We start from the raw sequence: 21,412 nt of genomic DNA, 5'->3' as shown, positions 1-21,412 counted from the left end.
GGGATTGAACAAGGAAATGCAGTGTCTCGATGCACTGGGCTTCATCTTGCAGGAATGATAGCATTGGAGGGACCGAGAGCTTTGAAGGAACCATAGAAAACCACCTGAATGCTTTGGTATGAAGAAGAGCCGTGGCCATGTACTGGAGTTGTACTTGGACTAGCTTTGAGTGTAAGCTAGAACTTTCCATGCGCCGTCAAGACAGAACAGAAGCTACCAGTTAGGTTTCCATGCACTTCTGCATATTACACTGAAAATGGTTGCCTTAAGGTTTTCGGATGGGGCAAATAAAATGGTTACAAGAATTAGGTTAGAATGTAAGGCTTCAAATTTTTATATATGTCCATGGTAGGTGAAAAGAACCTTCACCAAAAGAAAAGTGATCTTTTGATTTTAGCCATTTGTTCTCAATACATATAAAATCAGGGGAATCTATAGCACACCTTGAAGATCTTGCTTTAAAAGCAATGTTCATCGTGGAATTACTGCCAATTCCTGTCTAATATGAGAAATGCTGTCGCACATTTTAAATAGCAAACTGACATGCACAACTACATACAGCTTTCTTTTTATTTCATTTCATAAACCTTAATGAATACAGAGTGCCTGATTTCAAATAAATGGCTACATTAAAGACATAACGGTTATACTGCAAATAACTGTTTTCTGATTCCTTGCATTCTTGCACAATCCAAGTAACTTAGTTTGCAACATCCATATTAGCATAAAGTGTCCATTTGTAATCTTAGTTACTAAATCCCATCATTTATTCTTATTCTTTCCCATCATGAATTTTTTTTAAAAAAATGGACCCTTACACAATTAGCATTTTCTCCCATCTGTTTTCATAGCTCTGTAGTAGTTTCAAAACATCAACATGTCACATTATATCTTTGCAAACATGATCTACACGCTCTAACAATGGCGCTCAAGGGAAAAGACCGGCTTCACTAGGAGCCCAATGCCTTCCTTGGCATGTTCTTCCGCTGGTCCTTGTTGATGGTTTTCTGCTGGGAAGACTCTGCTGTAGAGTCTTCCCTATACCATGGCCTCATACTTCACTTCAGCACATCTCCGCTGCATGGATAGAACCAGCCAACCATGTCCATTCCCCTAGTGGGATATGGTGCACATGGTTTGTTTCAGGAAGACCTGCAGTTTAGGCTGCTCTTGTTAATATATAACTACAGAGTGGATGTGCCTGCTCAAAAAACAAAAACATAAACATAAACAAAAACAAAACCTCCCCCATGGCTTTCAACTTCATACAGTGGCTGATGCTACGGAGTTAATGGTTTTTTAAAAATTGTTTTCTACATCCTTTTGTGAATAAAAAAAGATTCCCCCCCACTATCGAGGCTGAAATCTACTTGCAGAGACCATAATTAACTACAGGCTGCAGGTTGGCACTGAGGAACAAAGCAGTGTGGAGCTTCAGAACTTAGACATTTCCCAAGCCATGGAAATGGCATGAGCAGACTGGACACGTGTTGTCTTCCCCATCATCACTTGCAAAACCTCCCGAGTCCTGCTCCATGCAAATTCTTCTTTGTAGATGATAATTCAGTGCCAGTTTCACAGCTGAACACTCTGCTCCAACTTCTGAATCATCCATACAAGGTCATGGGGACCAAGAACAGATAAAGATGAGGTCTGTCACTTGAGACAGAATAGGAATTTTGTTTAAAGCTGCTTCATTGATTGAAGCAAACATGAACTGTTACCAGCCTAGAGAGGAAGAAAGAGAAGAGATATTAAGATGTGACTTTCTGCCTTTTTTTCTTTCTCAATAGCTAACTCCATATAAAACTCCAGAGTGAGTAACGGAACTAATAATGTGTGTTTCATTCGGCCTTAAAGAACTGGATAGGAGCCCAGGAGCAGTGGCACACGCCTGTAATCCCAGCTTTCAGGGAGGCAGAAGCAGATGGATCTCTGTGAGTTTGAGGCCAGGATAGTCTACAAAGTGAGTCCAGGACAACCACAGCTACACAGAGAAACCCTTTCTTAAAAAACCAGAGAACTGGGTAGTTTGTTGTTGTTGTTTTGTTGTTTTTGTTTTTGTTTTTTGTTTTTTATTCAGGTGTGATGGTTAGTCACTGTCTCCTAGGGAAGACATTATCTCAAGTGATTTTCTTTATAGCCTGTTGTCTACTTCTTCCCATGATGGCATAAGGTTGATGTAGACTATGTGCAGTTTACCCTTGTTCATTCAAATGCTGATTTCTCTACCCTCCTGTCTGGATCACAGTGCATTGCTATGTTTATACTATGTATCTCCTGTTTCAAGTTTGTGTAAGCATGTCATCCTTTTTTCTTTGTATTGCCAATAAAACAAACTAGCCAATGCTGAGCAATAACAGAGAATAGGGTGGGATGTCCTGGTCCAGCGAGGGAAAGAGAAAGAAAAGGAAGGAAAGGCTGGAGCCAGGAGGAGAAGACCAGGAAACGTCAAGAGAAATCAAGGCCTAAGAGAAGACTTAAAAGCAAGAATAAAGTGGGAAATCAGAACGGGAGGAAACTATACTAGCATGGAGGTTTAGGATGGAGTAATTTCTGGGCAGCATTGTGCTAGAGGCTAATTAAATAGATTCTAGTCTCTCTGCGTGGTTACTTGGGAATAAAGCTGGTTAAGGAGCAGATGCTGATTTCACTAAAATAATAATTCAATATTAAATATTAATAATCCTTCAACACTCCCATTAGAATATAAGCCACAGAAGATCAGGTATTATTTTCATTGCTGCAGCACAACTCTTAGAACAGGACCTACCAAGTAGTATAATATACATGCAGCAAATATTTCTTAAATATAAGAATGGGTAAGTTTCACTACTTCTCTATTGATGACAGCAAAAAATGGAGCCAGCCTAGGTGTCCACTAACAGGTGGATGGATAATGAAATGTGGTTCATATATACAACATAATTTTCTTGAGCCAAAAAGACAAACTAGGAAATTTGTAGGGCTAGGTAGTGATGGCACACACCTTTAATCCTAGCACTTGAGAGGCAGAGGCAGGCGGATCTCTGTGAGTTCAAGGCCAGCCTGATCCACAACAAGAGGCCAGGACAGCTAGGGCTACACAGAGAAACCCTGTCTCAAAAAAAAAAAAAAAAAAAAAAAAAAAAAAAAGAAAAGAAAAGAAAGGAAATTTGTAGGAAAATGGTTGGATCTAGAATGTGTAATATGAAGTGAGGTGACCCGAATGCAGAAAAAAATGTATGCAGTCTCTTATGTGCAGATTCTACCATGTAATACACACACACACACACACACACACACACACACATGAAATGAATGGGTTTAAATGTGGATAAAGCATAAGAAATTGTAAAGAAAACCAAGAGAAGGTAAAAAAAAATCGATGATGAGTAAGAATAAAGGTTGGAGTGGAGAAAAGGACAAAAAAGAGATGTGAAAGGCAAAAAGGCAGTGGGTAGGGCTTACAAGGTGGGGATTTCCCACTTATTCATCGAGTGTGCTATAAAAATCCAAGGCATCATTATAAAAAATAGTCGGGTTTCCTCTATGATTATGTTCTCTCTCTCTCTCTCTCTCTCTCTCTCTCTCTCTCTCTCTCTCTCTCTCTCTCTCTCTCTCTTATCCATACTGAAACCCACTTCTTCGTAAGCTAAAAAACCATTTAAATAAAAACAATCTAGATGTGGTGGCATGTACTTATAATTCCCAGAATATGGAGACAGAGACAGGTAGATCCCTGGACATCATTGGTCAGCCAGCCCAGATGACTTGGCAAGCCTCAAGCTGATAAAAGATGTCTCAAAAACTAAGATGGATGCAGGCACCTGGAGAATGACAGACAAAGATGTCCTCTTGCTTCAACATGCATATGTGCACATGAACGCACATGTACCAGAGAAAAAAATGACTAGATTAGTACCTTGTGGCTTTCATGCCCCCAAACCACCACTTAGCGCAGTTTGTGACAGGAGAGCGAGCAGTTCTCCAGCACACATAGTAGTAGACATATGATGAGCAAAGAAGGTTTGAAGCCTAAGGCAGTGTCTGGAAAGTTGCAGAGATGGACCAGATGGTGTGGCATGAGAGACATATCTGCCACAGGTGGAGAAGCGGGTTAGAGGCCACCAGCATCTTTGCTGAGGAGCACCAGAGTCCTGGCCTCCTAGCTAGGTCCGGCACTGGCCCTCCTCTCAACTGAGGAAGCCACAGCAGCAAGCTCTCAGAATTCTACTCCTTGGAGGAAGAACAACTGAAATCCTGGCACCACCCGCTGGGGAATTCATTTGGCCTCGCATATTTTACTGCACTTGGTGAAACACGAAAAGCCATACTTTGTTTTAGTTTTTCAGGGTTGGTGTCAAGCCACTGAATGCTCAGATATTTCTGCTTCTGCTTCTGTAATTTAGGAAAGCAAAATTGAATCCATACAGATAGATGAAGAGAGACTAGAAGAAAAATTTCAGAAGTCAAAAAAGTGCAGATGTTTTAAAAATAGAGCATGGTAAGACAAGCAAATCGGGACCATGGGAATCATAGAAGCTGTGCATAACTTGAAGTTCTAGAGTTAATTAAATATAGAGAAAGAAGATTGGCAATCTATTTTGGATTTTTTTCCCCTTGAGTCATTAAAGCAAAGAAAATAAAATTGAAGAATGTGGCAATATTTTTCATAGAACAATGCTACATTTCTTTAGAGTGATACTTTGGATCTTGCAACACACTCATGAAATAAACAGAATGAGTGGTGTTGTCACATACAGTGGCGTGTCCATGAGGGAGATGCCTTCTTACAAACAAGTCGTTAGGTGGTGGCGTTGCACAAACAGTGTAAATCTACAGATCTAGGTGGGATAACCCACTACACAGCTAGACTGTTATACAATAACTTATGATAATACTGCTGTAAGTGTTGTACACTGGCTGGAACATCAGTATGCTCTATTTATCCAAGTGTAGCTCAGATCTACAGGAAAATTTCAGTTTATGTTTTGTTCTCAATCTTCTTTATGGCTTTCTACTTATATGTGAGTTTGTATATATATATACCATAACATATAACATATATAAATTATAATGTATATGTACTTATATACATTATATGTTATATATTAGAATTTTAAAAACACTTAAAATTGTATATTGAAATTATAATAAAGATATATATATATATATAACAAGGTGTTTTTGAAATACAAATTATAATAATTTACTTTCTACTCTTACTATGTAAAGTAAGGTTACTGAAGGTAACAAAATGCATGCACAAATACATACATGTAATTTACTCTCAGATATCCTGAGCCTTCTCTGTGACTCAACAGTGTCTTTTTCAAGATCTCAAGTAAGATTCTTTGCAGATGACTCTCAATTCCAATCTACAGTTCCAGCCCCAGGTGATCTCCAGACGTCGATGTCACTACATGTGGCAACTTCTCAGAACTAAATCGCTACTGATCATCAGCTCCCTTTCTTGTCTCCAGACATCCTATGCCTTCTAATTGCATCATCATCCTTTCTTCCTTAAATTTCACATTAGGAGTCTAGTTGAAGTATGCATCAATCATGTGGTTATGTTTGCTCTAAAATGTCATCAATTCTTTTTCTCCTAAGCAAAGTGGCTTGCATTCCCCATCATAACCCAAATGTCAAAGGGCAAAGGCAACGATCAAAAACGCAAGACTCAAGAGCCATGTACCAAAACAGAATCCCTGAAGTGCAATCCCCAAACCAAACACCAGTGGATAGCACCCGAGCTTTTAAAACAAAGGGGTGATGTGTAAACGACTAGCACAAAGGTACTGAAATGGCAGTTCCGAGGAAGAAACCGAGGCTTGTGTTGGGGCTGAAGGTCGGAGACCAGGGTTTCTGGGAAGAACAGTGATTTCAGCTTAGATTATACCATTTTAGAAAATAAAGATTACATTTACTTATTAGACAGGAAACGAGACCAGAGCAGCTAGGATGGGAGAGATAAGAGAATCATAGTCTTGCTCCGCACGTGGCAATCAGGGGCGTGGCTGAAGGCAAAAGTCAAATGTATGTGGAACAATTATTCTCTCATGCTAAGTCCGGCTGTTAAAGCAGTCTTTTATGCCTATCAAAGTGAGTTATTAGAGCAAGAGGCAGAGACTCTGACCCAGGTTCCCCAGGGAAGAGTCAGTCTGGAGATAATTTTGGAATCTGGGACAGAGTGACAGCTGGAAGGACGGTGACCTATAGGGAAAGGAGACAGTCTAACAGACACTATATCAGAAATAATAAGGTGTGTGGGAAGAACCGAGGCTCCTAGGTGAGGAGGATGAATCCCACTCACTGCGGGAAACGCATGCAAGGCTCAGCAGTCATTAGTGACCAGGTACCAGGAGTAAAAGCGATTCAAAGGTTGAACTGATATTGAAACAAATTGATGCCATCTGTGCCACAGAGCCAGGAAGGGTGATAACATGATATAAGGAGCATCAAGCCTGGCTGTGGTGGCACACACTTTCAATCCCTCGGGAGGCAGAGGCAGGCAGATTGCTGTGAGTTCGAGGTCAGCCTGGTCTACAAAGTGACAGCCAAAGCTACACAGAAAAACCCTGTCTAAATAAAAAAATTTTTAAAAGGAGTATCTGTCCAGTCTGGCTGTGCCATACTCACCTATTTTGCACAGTGTCTCCCACCTCAAACTACACAATCATATGAGGTATCTGTTTTTTTTTAATGATTTATTTATTTTATTATGTATACAATGTATAGCCTGCACGTACACCTGTCCGCCAGAAGGGGGCACCAGATCTCATCATAGATGAGCCAACATGTGGTTGCTGGGAATTAAACTCAGGACCTCTGGAAGAGCAGAATCAGTGCTCTTAACCTCTGAGCCATCTCTCCAGCCCTGTTCTCGGTTTGTGTATTCAGTACACCCTGGATTCTGGACTGCGATGGGGCTCACTTATGAGCTGCCCTGCATTAAGTGGCATTTTGCCATGAAAGTTTTATTCTAGCTGTAAGACACTGACTTTTTCTTTAAGTGGCAGCAAAATAGCTTAAGGGTTTCCCTTTATTAAAAATATCTATCAAATGGGTCACTGTCATTCGACTATGGTCACACCTAATCAAAACTGGTTGTGGTTATTCTTTTTTTATTATTTAATTTTATTCCCAATTTGATGTTTCCTTTTACCCCATGTTAACAATCCATGATTAATATCTTATGTACCGCTGATCTAAAATGAATCCACTGATATGCATCAATACTGCCCACCTTTCAAAACCCGAGAGTTTGCCGGTGAAATACCCACAGTTTAGCTATGTAACAGCTTCAGCTAACATTCAGACATCAGTTCCATCAAGGACATAAATATACATCTTGTTTCTAAATGTTAGCGTTTGAGACCTTCTATGGTTCTTGCAAGCTCTTGCAGCTGGGTTTCCAACAACTTACCACGGCACGAAGGTAACAATGTTGATACATCCACAATTACACCTCTTGAAACTCTCTCCCTTTTTGTTGCAGCATACTGAAAAACAGCAAGAAAAACCCTCATTTGCTTCTGGACAGATTCGGAAGTGCTTCAAGAGCTGGGCATTGTAAGAGGCTAGTCTAAAAATGTAGTAAATACAGTAGCAAAAGATTGCTTTGGGGGAGGAGGTATCTAGACACAAAAGAAGATAATTTATGTCTGTCCTATAGAGAAGTCAGATGATTTTGTCTCAACGTCATCAGCTGAAGTAGTTAAAATTACATTGAAAATGTTTATATGTTCTCTCTCTCTCTTTCTCTCTCTCTCTCTCTCTCTCTCTCTCTCTCTCTCTCTCTCTCTCTCTCTCTCCAGACATGAGGGAAAATACCATGCTGAAGATCATAATCAAAGGTAGGAAAAATAAAGTGCAAAGTGGTGGGGCAAGTGTCTGGATCAGTTACAAACTGGACAACATTTTAAAATAATGGTTTTGTTTAGCTTTAGGTAAAATGATAAATAAATTGGGGGGAACAAATGGCTGTGAAAACCAGATTAGAGTACAAAGTTACATTGAAGGTTGCAAGGGAAAGCCATCTAAAGTGTTTTGGACAAGAAGTAGCCTCACAAACAGAGCTTTAAGGAATTACATGACGAAGAACGTATTTACAAGAGCCGGTGATAGCAGCTCAGCCAAGAGCAAATAACACAGATACCAGACACAGGTAAAGGGATTATCTTCACAGGACATAGGGGGTCTGTTTGTAGAAAAGAGAACATAGACAAATGTGCCTTCTGAGAGAGTTATTCACAGGGGAAGACTGAAGCGACAGGGGAAGGCCAGACATGGCACCAGATGTGGAACACACTGAGTGGGAGGTGCAGCCCATGCACAAACACCACCCTAAGGTGTTATGTCCATGCACCATGCATAGGAAATGGCAACACCAGGTTAATTTGAGCACACGGTTAAGAGAACAAAATACCTTATCTCATTATCCTCTTCATTAATCTGTATATTTTCAACTGCCCTTGTAAGACTTGACTGTTTCTTCTGGGAGGGAAAAAAAAAACCAGTGATATCTATTGTAGAAACACCGATGATGGCTGCAATGTTTGAAGTCTGTTGCCTTCACTTTTACCATTAAAAGCAATTAACTGCCATCACTAGTGCCTTTTCTTTAGCATGCAAAATAATGTGTGTGTGTGTGTGTGTGTGTGTGTGTGTGTGTGTATGCGCAATGAAAGCAATGCAAGCATGGTCAACTCAACATTTTTAGGCTGTTCTACAAATAGTAATCACATTAAAAAGATATTTCTTAAAGCTGAGTCACAATGATTTAGCACATCCAGAAAATTTAGACACACTTCAATAAGAGAACAAAAGAGAGGCCATCCAAAACAAAAAACCAAAGAACAACAGCAGCCTTATAAAAGCATGTCTGCTTAGTTTCTAAGCACAGCATATTATTCTCAATATATTTTTCTTCCTTTCTATATTTAATTTAGACCATTACGCTCGGTCCCATCCCTTAAGTGTGTATTCTCTGTAACAGGACTTCTCACACCAATGCACAATGATGAATGCTGGAAACTTCTAAAGTTCGAGTTTCCCTGAGGCCCTATGTCATAGTGACAATGATCACTTCTTCAATAGAACCATTTCTTGGGGAAAAAAGAAGTATGTTAAACACACACACACACACACACACACACAGACACACACACACACACATACACACACACACACACACACACACACACACACACACACACACACACACACCTGTAGTATGAACAAACAAGTATATAAAGGTGATGACGGGGTAGGAAGAATAGCAAGGCTCACCTTCCAGTATAAGGCTCCAAAAGCAAAGCCAATTACAAGTGAAATGAGCGCGGGCACTGCCATGGCTGTCCACTGTAGGCCTGAATCTTCAGGGGACTTTGCAGCTTTCCCTACAATTCAAAGACCATGATGGTGAGTACGGCAGCTGCAGTCTAGAAGTTTGCTTATTAGGGCGTGGTTGTTCCCCAAAGGATTCCATACTGATGCGTACAGCCCTTTGCAGTTTTCAAAAAGCAGGCTTTTCTGTTGAATTTTGGTTTTGCAAGCAGAATAAATGGCAACGGCCTTTAAAAAGAGGAAAGCCACCCAACAGACAGAAAGGCGCTTGGCACAGCTGAGGCTCATGCATATTTGGATTACAGGCTTCGCATAGTCCTGAGAAGAAAGGATTTCTACCATCAAGCAAATCTTCCCTCTCGAATCGATTGCCTAATACTGTTTAGCTTTCTTGCTCTTTGCATTCTGACCCCCCCCCCCCGCCCCCAGTGTAAAAAGAACCTTGCTAGATGGATCAGATCCTGCATGCATTCAGCCTGGGTTAGTCTGTGGCAGACAGCAAATCGTTAAATGCATACTGCAGATACAGCACTTTGAGCAGCTTTAAAAGTATGGCTCTTTGCTCATTTACACACTCAGTATACACAAGGGAGGGAACTTTTTTTTTATTTTTTTACTTTCTACATTGGAAAGTTTGACACTACACTGAAGAATGACTGAAGCCACCAGTGTCACCCAACTAAAAAAAAAAAAAAAACCTTAGTGACAAAAACAAATGGCACTGACTGTCCAATATCTTCCCTGACCCTGCTTCACCTTTTCTTAAGAAGCTGAATGAGTCCCCCACAAGGGCCTCTTTCTCCCAAAGTTGAGACTGACTTTCCTAAAAGACTTATTACAAAGACCAACTTAGGTATTTGCAAACATTGGCACATTCGCTAGCTGGAAATTTCCTTTTAAGGAATTTATACATTTCCAGCAATTACAGGACACAAATTAAAATAGCATCAAGGTAAAGTAAGTGCTTTTAGATAACCTTGTAACAGGAAAATGTGGACACAAGGTCAGCTTACAATTACTTATTTAACACCTAACATACCCTCTACGTGATTGCTATAAAGGAGCAGATCCACCGTGTGTGTGTGTGTGTGTGTTTGTGCACCCCAGGCTGATGAGGGGGGAAACGCACAGGTTTAATCTAAAAGCCAAGACATAAATCTTATCTACCATAGTGAGAACAGACATCTGCTAATCCTCCTGGTACATGTGGACAACAAGGTGGGAACTTCGTAATTCTTTGCTGTACCTCCGTGAGTTCATGCACATGGCGTGTGGTAGAGAGGATGCTGACCGGTGCATGTTCAGTATGAAGTGCAAGGATATATGAAGGGTTGTGGGATAATAATAAACTGATTCCTCATGATAAAATTAACAATTCTCTGGCTTGCCACATCATACAACCTAAGGTCAGACGTGTTGGACATGCCAAGTTGGGAGCCAGTACGTACTTATCTCTCCAAAATAAAATGGCACCTGTTACAAACAGACTGAAAATAAGTGAAGGAAGTAGTGATGTGTGTCACAAGTAATTTCTAGGAATTTCACTGTTTACAGATACATCATTTGGCTATTTGCATTTGTATTTCCTTTGAAGGACAACCTGCTGTGGCTACCGCTGTCTACCGGGACTGTTCACCCTTGGACCACTGGTCAACACAAAGTCCTGCAGTCTAAAATGCAGCAAGGTCCCTTCTGTAAGGAAGGAAGCCGAGAGGGGCTCTAGAGACAAGAGGAGAAAAGGACAGCGTGATAGTCCTTCTCTTCTCCAGAAGTCACTGTTGCTTTCGTCATTTCATACTTGAAGCCCAGGCCTTGGTTCTTCCAGGTATGCTAATCCTGCTTCCTTGTAGAGAGAGGACAGCTTTATCCATCTCCTCAGAAGGGGAATTTTAAAAGGTGTTGGAGGTGGACGGATGGAAGGGACTGGGTAGGAGAGGGCATGGGGAGGAGAGCAAAGGTGAAGATTAAGAGTAGGGAAAATTGGGGGCGGGGCAGGGAGGACAGGTGAGAGAATGGAAGGTAGGGGGCATCTCTGGGACATGCCAGAGACCTGGGTAGTGGGAGCCCCAGGAAGTCTATGGGGGACACCCTAGTTGAGACTCTTAGCAACGAGGAATATGGAGCCTGAAGTGGCCACCTCCTATAGCCAGGCAATACGTCCAGTGGAGGGAGAAGGCACAACCCATCCATAAAACCTTCGACCCAAATTTTGTTATGCCTACAGGATGTGCAGCAACAAAGATGGAGCAGAAATTGAGGGAATGGACAACCAAAGACTGGCCCAACTTGGAACCTAGCCTATAGGAGAGAACCAATCCCTGGCACTATTGACGTTACTCTGTTATGCTTGTAGACAGGAGCCTAGCATAACTCCTCCTCTGAGAGGCTTCACGCAACAGCTGATTGGAAACAGAGACAGAGACCCACAGACAAACATCAGACAGACCTCGGGGAGTCCTATGGAAGGGTTGGGGGAAGGACTGAGGGATCTGAAAGGGTCAAGGACTCTACAAGAAGACAACTAACCTGAGCCCATGAAGGCTTATGGGGGCTGGACCAGAAGTCAAAGAGCAGGCACGGACTGGTCCTACGCCCCCTGCACCTATGCAGCAGATGCACAGCTTGGTCTTCATGTGGGTTCCCCAGAAACTTGAGTGAGGACCCTCTCTGACTCCGATGCCTCTCTTTGGATCCCACTCTTCTAAATGAGCTGCCTTGTCTGGCCTCAGTGGGAGAGGATGAGTCTAGTCCTTCAGCGACTTAAGGTGTCAGGGTGGATTTGCACCCATAGGAGACCTCCCCGTTCTCCGAGGAGAGGGGAGAATAGGGGGAAGGATGTGTGTGTGGGGGGACTGGAAGGAAAGGAGCAGGGCTATTATTAGACTGTAAAATCAATCAATAAATATATTAATGGAGAGGGAGAAAAAAAGCTAGCTTACACGAACTCCAGGGAGAGCTTTAGCACCTCCACTGCAGCTCTCCAGCAGAACTGGATGCCTCAAAGCCCACGTGAAGGGGGTTTGAAAAAGAACCCATGCACACCGCAGAGTTTCTCTGCTTTAGTACAGCGGCCGTCTGCCAAGACCTTGTGGGAAAGAGAGAGGATCTGGACAGGATCTGAGTAACACTCATCCCTGGGTCATGGCGGCATGGATTGTGTCTCGTTATTACTAAAACCTGCCCGTGGTTGGAAAAGCTTATGGGCTGATTTGTTACAAATCATAGTCGCCAACATCTGGAAAACACCCGAATACAGAAAATGGTGCTAATCTTGCTGAGCTTCTTTTTAGAGCTCTAGCCTGCTTAGGAACTCCATGACAATGTCTCCCTTGGCACTTGGGAAACGGACAAATGATTCGGATCCCAAACTCATCAGAGTCACTGACCCACAGTGCTATTGTCTCGGTGCCTAGTTGTCTTCATAGTCATTGACTAAGTCTTACTAGACATTAAGTATGGCCCCATGCGCTTGCATAGTAACTCATTTACATTCTGTGAATGGGGGGTTATTAGATGCCAATTGACTAAGGATCTAGAAGGCTTAATCAACTTGCTGAAGGTCACCCAGCATGCTACGAAACGTCCAGGCATTCTGATTCATAACAGATCTCTAGACTATGTATAGTTGATCACAAAGCAAGGCTTTCTCTTTCTATACTATCTCAATACTGGTTAGATGTCTCTCAAACGTAAATGTTTGAGAATAAAAACTGCTCTAAGCATAATCCTATTCATATAAATAGTAGTCCTGTATATCATCCCATGACTCCTCCCTACAAACTCACATCTTTCATAAGTCCTGGTCCTTTGATTGTCACGGCTTATAAGACTTATCCCTACAAACTACAGTACTGTTTTCAAATTATCCTGACCACTCTTCCCCAAGCATTTGAACTTCCTTTATGCTACAAGTAAAAAAATTTTTGAAACTTCTACGCTTATATACTTATGTACTGTACACTGGTGTTTTGTTCATGTCTCTTAGAATGTGAGTCCCACAGAAGATTGTCTTACGCATTGTTGTCTAACTTATGAGTGACATTTTATCTAGCCAGGCTATGACATGTAAGACCTGTTTTACAAAAAGAATAAAGGGCAAAATAAACATGGAAGAGCAGAGGAAAACTAGAAAAGGATGTCCACTTTGCAATAAACAAACAAACAAATACATAAAGGATGAAATAGCTCTTAGATTTTGTATCCAGATTGTTTTTTTGAAGTTGGTAAGTAGATAATTTTCTTTTAAGTTGGTAAGCTGCTTCTAATCATGATGGTGAGGGAGATCCTGTCTCAAAAATATTAACTTGTGCTGGGTATGGTGATGGAGACCTTTAATTCCAGTTTTCAGGAGGCAGAGGTGGGGAGATCAATTTGCACTTTTAGCCTTCTCAAAGGACATAATTACAATTCCCGACATATTATATAAGACAACTATTTTGACAAATTAGCCCACAAGTAGTACAAATACATAATTGCTAACAGAAAGAAACGTACACTGTGAGACCCATTACGGATTTAATTCTCACAGCAATGCAAGGACGCCTGCTGCACATATTGCTCAGTGTTCATAGGACTCTACAGACACTGAGAAATCCCTAACCTTCAGAATGAGGTTACCCTCCTCTTGTCCATAATCAAGTTTTAAAAATAAGCCTAGAGAGGAAGGTTAAGCTTATCCACCAGGAGACAAACCAATCACCCAACAAAACCCAATGGCCTCTAAAAGAATGCTACAAAATTCAGAAGCTGTATAACAATAGAGCAGCCATGATATACAGCATATGTTTAAAAAATTACTCATTGTTCAGAGAAATATCTTGTCAAAACCAGGAAGACAAAAAAAAATCTATAGAGATTAAATGCTAAGATGACATACACGTTCAAATTAGGCAGTAAGAATGTTAGACAAAAAAGAAAAATGTATTAATACAAAATTGGAAAAATCTCAGCACAAAAATACAAAATGAAAACTCAGATGGAAATTCTAGAACATAAAAATGAAATCTAGAAATGAAAGCAAACTCTGAGTGTAAGACACAGTTCAGAGGTGGTAGAAAGGAATCTTAGTGAACTGGAAAGCAGAGAAGTGAAAATTATACATTGAGATCAATGTGGTAAAAAAAACCTTTAAGAAAATTAATATATATAATCCCTTCACTTAGGAAGTAGAGGCAGAGGATTAAAAGTGTGTGGCCGGACTAGCTACACAGTGACTTCAAAGGCTAGCCTGGACTATGTGAAATTTTGTCACAAGTGAAGAAAAGAAAAAAGATAAAATAAAAACAGAATACAAATTTTTGTGACACCTAACACAACACCAAACTGAACAAAATATGTGTCAGTGGTTATCTCACAATGAGAAGAACAAGATAGTAAAGAAAAAATACTTGCAAAAACAATGACCAAATTTTCCAATACTTTGGAATTGAAAAAAAAAACCAATTTATAAACTCAAGAAACTAGTCAAAAATCAAGAAAAATGAATACAAAGAAAACCACCTGTTGTTAACATCTTTTACATTGCTCAAAAAAGAATTTAAAAAGACAGCATAAGGAGAAATATATCTAGTTAAAACACATGGAGAAAAAAAACAATACAAATGGTGACTTTGGCATTTCAGATTCAATATCTTTGGAGGAAAATGTCATGGTGTCTTTAAAGGAATAAAACAAAATTTTATGAACCCAGAATTTGCTATTTAGTAAAAAGTACCACAACATGCAACAAATATAACATTTCTCAAAGGAAAGGAAAAATATTTGTTGCCAACAGATCTGTACTACAGGAAATTCAGAAGGGCTTCTACTTCCTGAAAGGAATTAACATCAGGTAGAAACATGAATTGAAGAAAGAATAGAAGGTATGAAAACAACATAAAAGGTGACACATTTCTTTCTACTTGAAAGGATATATAGTTGCTTAGAACAACAGTTGAAAAGCTATATATGGGAGTTTGTGACTTAAGGGTGTGACATTTATAAACACAATAGATTGGCTCAGGTAAGGGCCATGTTTTCCTTGAAGTGCACCAATATTAACTCTAGGAAAAAATATTACAAGTTAAGATGTATGTTTTAGTTCCTAAAAATAAATCACTATAAATACCACAAAGAGATATTAAAGATCCAATGGAGATGAAATGGGTCTTTCAGAATAAAGGACCTAGAACTAAGAAGCAAAGGATAAAAACTGGAACAAGAAAGCAAGTGGAAAAGGTGACAGGTCCAAGTTTAGCCCCAGCATTATATTACAATACCAGAGACAGCTGGGTGTGCTGCCACATACCTGTAACCCCAGCAATTCAGAGCCTGAGACAGGCAGATAGCAATTTGAGGCCAACCTAGTTACACATTAAGACTCTGTGTAAAAACAAAAAGTAAAACAAACAAACAAACAAACAAACAAAAAAACCAAACCAATGCACGCACGCATACTTTTGAAAAACAATAGAAACACAATATGCAAAAATTGTGTGCCACTCAGTAACAGCAGGACAAAGCAATTTTCTCCCTTTAATGAAAGAAGTTAGCTGAAAATTAATGATGTAATTTTTCCAACTTAAGAACCTGAGACAGGTTGAATAAGTTCAAAGCAAAGTAAGGGGGATGGAAATAGTAAATATTAATATCAGTGAAACAGAAATGAAGGGCCTGAGATGCTAAAAGTGGTTTCTTTGAAAAGATGAGTGAAAAGCCTGAGGATGACGTGAATACAAGGCCCAGTCCCTTTTTGAAATTTGTTAGCTCTGGCGTGTTAAGCATGCAGTTCAGAATCTTAAGGTTTCTGAAGACTGTCCTGCAAACACCGGACATCATAGACTGCCATCCAGTGAGTTTTGGTGGTGTCCTTCCATCCAGTGTTTTCAGCGTTTACACAGTGAAATGCATAGATCTTTTTAAAAGAATAAAAGGCTATATGTAGCTTTATTTTAAGTTCAGGTCAAGTTTTGATGGGGAAAAAATCTAAAGCATGTATCTCAGAGATTTTTCTTTTAAAAACTGAACAAACTATTATGACTCTGTAAAAACTGACACCAGAGTATATTTGATAATCTTTATAATGACCATTGCCCAGTCTTCGAAATAAGACATAGTCTCCCAGGAACCTGGGTTCTTGGGCAAAGAGGACTGAAGTTTTATAGAAGCAAGTACATTCTCGTCCAACATACACTCTTAGGTAAAATAACAGCATCACCAAATTTCCAAACACACAGTAGTAAACACGGAGACACAAAACTGAAAATACCCTAAGACTTTCAGAAAGTTAGCATCTTCACTTCAGATTCCAAAGCTCCATTTTGATCAGGGACATTCTCCACAAAGGTTTTTTTTTTTTTTTTAAAGCCTGCAATGACTTAAAAAGAAGGCCTCTATCATGTTTTTTTTTTTTTCAATTAATTTCATGCCTTATTGAAGATAATCTTAGCAGAAACTTTATTGGCCTAATTCCTTCATTACGATCTTAAACACTAGGGAAATCCAATTCTACAAGCCAGATATTAAATTGTCAGGAAGACCATACAAGGAATAACAGTAACAGAGTGGTATTATTAGTAGTAATTTAAAAGCTTTCCTTCAAGTCCATGCAATACTCCTATAGAGGCTACTTGGAGCCCTGCATGCATTAAATCAGATACGGGTACTTACTATTACTGCTACTGCTGTCATTCCTAAGGGAGCTGGCTGCAACAGGGGGTAACATAAATGGTTTTGTGACACTGACTCTGGAATCTAAATAGAAAGCAATAGTGTCAGTGTTACATGGTGATTTATATGAATCACAGAGTCCCCAAAAGGCGAAGTTCAATATCATCACAGTTTGTGTCGGGTCTGCTTCCCAAATCGACATTATTCAATTCCTATTTATTTCATACTCAGCTCTGTTGCACAGATTTATCAAGAAACACACCATAATCGTCTTGTAGAATGATGATTTATTGCATGCATCCACATGCTAAGAAATGTGAATAATGAAAAGCTGTTGGTAATTCATCATGTTTTAAAAGAAAGCAATGAAGTTAGTTCAATCACAGGGACCCAGCTCGGGGAGACCAGGGATCCAGAGTTAACTGATGGGGAATCAGAATTCAAAATTCAGAGTTAGAATTTGACTTATGAAAAAGATATTAGAAATGAGCATTGAGGACAATGGAGATGAAGAATAACATAATTCTATTTTACTAGCAAATGTAACATAATTCTATTCTACTAGCAAATGTCAGATAAAATATGTGAGACACCATCATTTGTTGTTAACTCACATGATTCTTCAATTTAAAAATATTGAGTATTGTTTTGTCTTGGACACTGACCTATCCCTAATGATAGGTGATAAGCATTAGTAGTCATTGATGCTTGCCTTTTTAAAATTAGAAAATTGTACATGTTCTTTCTATACCAACACATTCAGTTGACTCTGAGGTAGAGGCTTACAGAAGTGAAAGCTTGCTGTGTTTGCTTAAACAGGAAGTGCTTAAATGCCTTACCTTTCTCAGGACCCAATGTTGAAGACAGCACACAATCGCTAGTGTCAGATGCCACCATGAAGTCCTTGAAGGCATCAATGGATCTATTGAAAATACTAAAGAATTCTTCAGGAGTAAAGAGCCTGGTTTCTGGCCTCTTAGTTGACTCCTTTACATTCTAGACAAATAAATAAACAAATAAACAAGAAAGATAGATTCTATTTTTAAACTGATTCATAGACTTGACTGATGTCAACACAATGGGCTATTGACTACACACTCAAAGACTCAAGTATCTGAACTCTACCAGCCAACAGGTTTTGGACAGCTGTTCTAATAGACACAACTCAAAATGTTTAAGGAGAATAACGATGGCATCAGGTCAGTCACAGACTCAAGTGATGACCAAAGCAACTAGGAGACAATAAACAAAACAAAAGAAGGAGCAATAAACAATGGGACAGGACCAGGTCCCAACTACAGGACATTGAAATGATTCCCCCCCGAAATAATTAAGAAATTAAAAAATGCTTCTTAAAGTATGAGTGTTAGCTTTGAAGAGGCACTCCTCTATAACATATGTTCCAAGAACTTATATCTGGCCATACTAAATATAAACAAAAATATGAATTGAACAGAACTCCATTGATGTTTTATTTTTTTAATTATGTGTACATATGTATTGGCGTGGTGGAGGTGGTATGTGCATGTTTGAGTGAAGATACACATGGAGTCCAGTAGAGGGCATCATATTGCTGGAGTTGGAATTACCAAGGCTTGTGAGTTGCTCAGCGTGAGTTCCAGAAAGTAAACTTGGGTCTTTCTCTGAACGGTCCGTGCTCTTAACTGCTGAGCCATTTCCCCAGCCCCAGAGGAAACTTTTATACACTGATTTAGAAATTCTACTCACAGAAAAATACCTTAGGAAACTTTGCTGCACATATAATCACAAGACAGAGAAAACTTTGACCAGGAGTATTTGTAATCCTTATATCAAGTCAATGGATGAGTGGCTTAATAAGTAGTCATAACCTCAATTATAATGGAATACTCTATAAATAGCAAAAACAACCAACTAATGTTATGTGTATGAAAGTTAGCATATCTTATGAACAATATCAGATGACAGAAACACATCACAAAGAAAATAATAGTACGACTAACTTATATAAGGTTTAATGAACCAAACCATAGCTCTATGTTAAAAAACACATAAACAATTAATATTCTATAATATTAATAGCACACACATATAATTTCTCGGGTTCTAGTAAAATGGTCATGGCTAGTAAATGCACATTTTTTGTTATTTGTAATGATTTACCCAACACTGCCATTTCTTAAACACAAGTCATCTTTAAATCCTCAATACATATGCTATTTCCTTTGTGATAACTTTGTGATGTAACTGGTTTTTAGGGTTTTTTTTGGGGGGGGATTCCTCCTTGTTATAAATGAAGTGGCATTCTATCTCCAATAGTAGCATAATGTGCATAGATAAGGCAGTGCTGAGAAACTGTGAATTTCAAAGTATGTTCTAACTTCAGAAATCAGAAAGTAAAACAACAGCAATGGTAAACTGTCATGAAGAGATTATTAACATGACAAGAGTGCCAAGGAAAGAGAGCATTAAGCTAGCTGAGCTTTTTATCCAATTAGGTTAGTGGCTATTAACCTTCCTAATGCTGTAAACTTTAATACAATTCTTCATGTTGTGGTGACTCTCAACCATAAATCATTTTTATTGCTATTCCATAATGGTACTTTGATACTGTTATAATTTGCAATGTAATATCAGATATCCTGCATACCAGATATGCGATCCCTGGGAAAGGATAACTGGAACCCCCCCCCAAAAGGGGTTGTGATTCACAGGTTACCTTAGGTGCGTTTTCTTCCATGCATTCCACGAGGTCATCCACTATTTTCCCAAGTTTGTCTATGATTGAGTAATTACTCAAGCCTTCAGAAATATTGGAAAACTTGTCCAGAAGAGTAGTCAGGCTGAGTGACAATTGTATTACCATGTCTCTTAGCCAGCAATGACTAGGCTGGAAGAAATTCAAAGAAAAAAAAGAAAGCATCTATTAATAAGTATGGCAAAGTCAGAGCGCTTTTCACATCTGCCAGTGCTTTAGTTGCTGACTGCAGGACAAAGAATGTCCTCAGAACCCAGCAGGTCAGTTCTTGTCTTGTTCAAGTCAGATTTAACATCCGTTTCAAAATAAACAAATGCGTTGAGATCCAAGGAAACGGTCAATGATTTTGTCCTACCACCAAAGAAAATGAAAAGAACAGAAAGCCGGTTCTTACCCCACACAATGTTCACGAACCAATCCACTTTAATTCTCTGGAAGATTACTTATGGTTTACTCACTGTGTTTTCAAAGGACATTGGATACAGATGGGGTGACCAGAAATTTTTAGGAAAGGGAATCTTAGCTCTGAAGGAACTCCCAAGTCTAAAATAAATTAACCCAAAGGTCTCGATAGCTTTCACGGCTTCTAACTAGATAGGTTTACATGGGTAGGGATGTGGCTTGAGATCTGTAGAGAAGAACCTCAGCCTAGTGGGCAGCACCAGCTTTGTTATATGTGGGAGTGCCTGCGAAATGAAAGTGTATTTCTTGTTGAAAATTATCATGCCACAATTTACTCAAAAACTATTTAAAACTTCAAGGTTGTGATAGCAGAATGCTAATCCAAGCACGGGGCTAACTCGTGAAGCTAGTTCTGCCCATTTGTTAGATAGAGATATTGGAAGCTGGAACCAGCTCTAACTGCTTAAATTCCGAATCACATATCGCACATGTACAGCATGAAAATTACGGAGATAGCTTGCATAATTCGAACGTAAGTTGCATAAAGGCAACATTTTTAAAAAGTCTTGCTCTCTGTGGTGCCTCTATAGCCTAGAGCATTCTGGGGTATCTGGTTGTTGCTCCGAAATTATGTGCTAAAGGGATATATGGATGAAGGAAATTAACTGGGGGCTGGAGAAAGGACTCAGTGGTTAAGAGCACTCGTTGCTTCTGGAGAGGCCTTAGGTTTACTTCCCAGCATCCTCGGGACAGCTCACGATCACCTCTCACTCCAACTGCAGGGGATCCAGTGACCTCTTCTAGCACCTGGTAGACATATACTGCACATACATGCAAGTAAACACTCATCAACGTAAATACTTTTAAAAATCTCTTAAAAAAAAAAAGAACTACAAAAATACACTACATTCCAGGTTACCACTCTTGGAAAAACCCCAAAAGAGTAACTGTTTTGCACTTTGTAAAAATATATCTTTATCTCCATAAAAATCAAGGGTATTATGCAGAGTATGGCAGCAACGCACATTTCTATCAAAACACTCACCCTCCAAGTACCAGGGATCAACCTCAGGGCTTTGCTTCTGCCAGCTGAGTACTTTTACACTGAGAAAGATGCTCAGCCGCATTGAGGCAGTGGTTTACACTATAGCTAAGGATGGTCTTGAACCAGCTAAGCAGCCTAGACTGGCCTAGACTCCTGCTCCTCTGCCTCCAACTCCCAGAGGCTGTAGCTGTGAACCTGCACCTGTCTCGCCTGGTTCTCTAGAAATTTTATTACAACACTGAAATGTA

The 21,412-nt window shown here is 39.6% G+C and overlaps 1 protein-coding gene across 4 annotated transcripts in view; it reads right to left on the bottom strand.

Moving 5' to 3' along the window:
* Nucleotides 1-552: 552 nt before the first annotated feature.
* The window catches only part of KITLG (KIT ligand), an 80,374-nt gene continuing 59,514 nt past the window's right edge, over nucleotides 553-21,412 (bottom strand). For 2 of the 4 annotated variants that reach the window (XM_084795338.1, XM_084795341.1), the window contains exons 4-10: nucleotides 19,679-19,849; nucleotides 17,820-17,976; nucleotides 16,981-17,064; nucleotides 9,277-9,386; nucleotides 8,414-8,481; nucleotides 7,412-7,487; nucleotides 553-1,728 (exon numbers count right to left, since the gene is read on the bottom strand). In XM_084795338.1, the coding sequence (XP_084651464.1) occupies nucleotides 7,448-7,487; nucleotides 8,414-8,481; nucleotides 9,277-9,386; nucleotides 16,981-17,064; nucleotides 17,820-17,976; nucleotides 19,679-19,849 (630 nt within the window). In that variant the 3' untranslated portion in view covers nucleotides 553-1,728; nucleotides 7,412-7,447. The remainder of the gene's footprint in view (nucleotides 1,729-7,411; nucleotides 7,488-8,413; nucleotides 8,482-9,276; nucleotides 9,387-16,980; nucleotides 17,065-17,819; nucleotides 17,977-19,678; nucleotides 19,850-21,412) is intronic. The other 2 variants (XM_084795339.1, XM_084795340.1) reach the window with 2 other exon arrangements.

The sequence above is a fragment of the Acomys minous genome, assembly GCF_964271855.1.
Source record: "Acomys minous genome assembly, chromosome: 9".
Classification (NCBI taxonomy): domain Eukaryota; kingdom Metazoa; phylum Chordata; class Mammalia; order Rodentia; family Muridae; genus Acomys; species Acomys minous.
The sequence above is the reverse complement of the archived record's forward strand: the minus strand, read 5'-3'. Positions and strand labels throughout refer to the sequence as shown.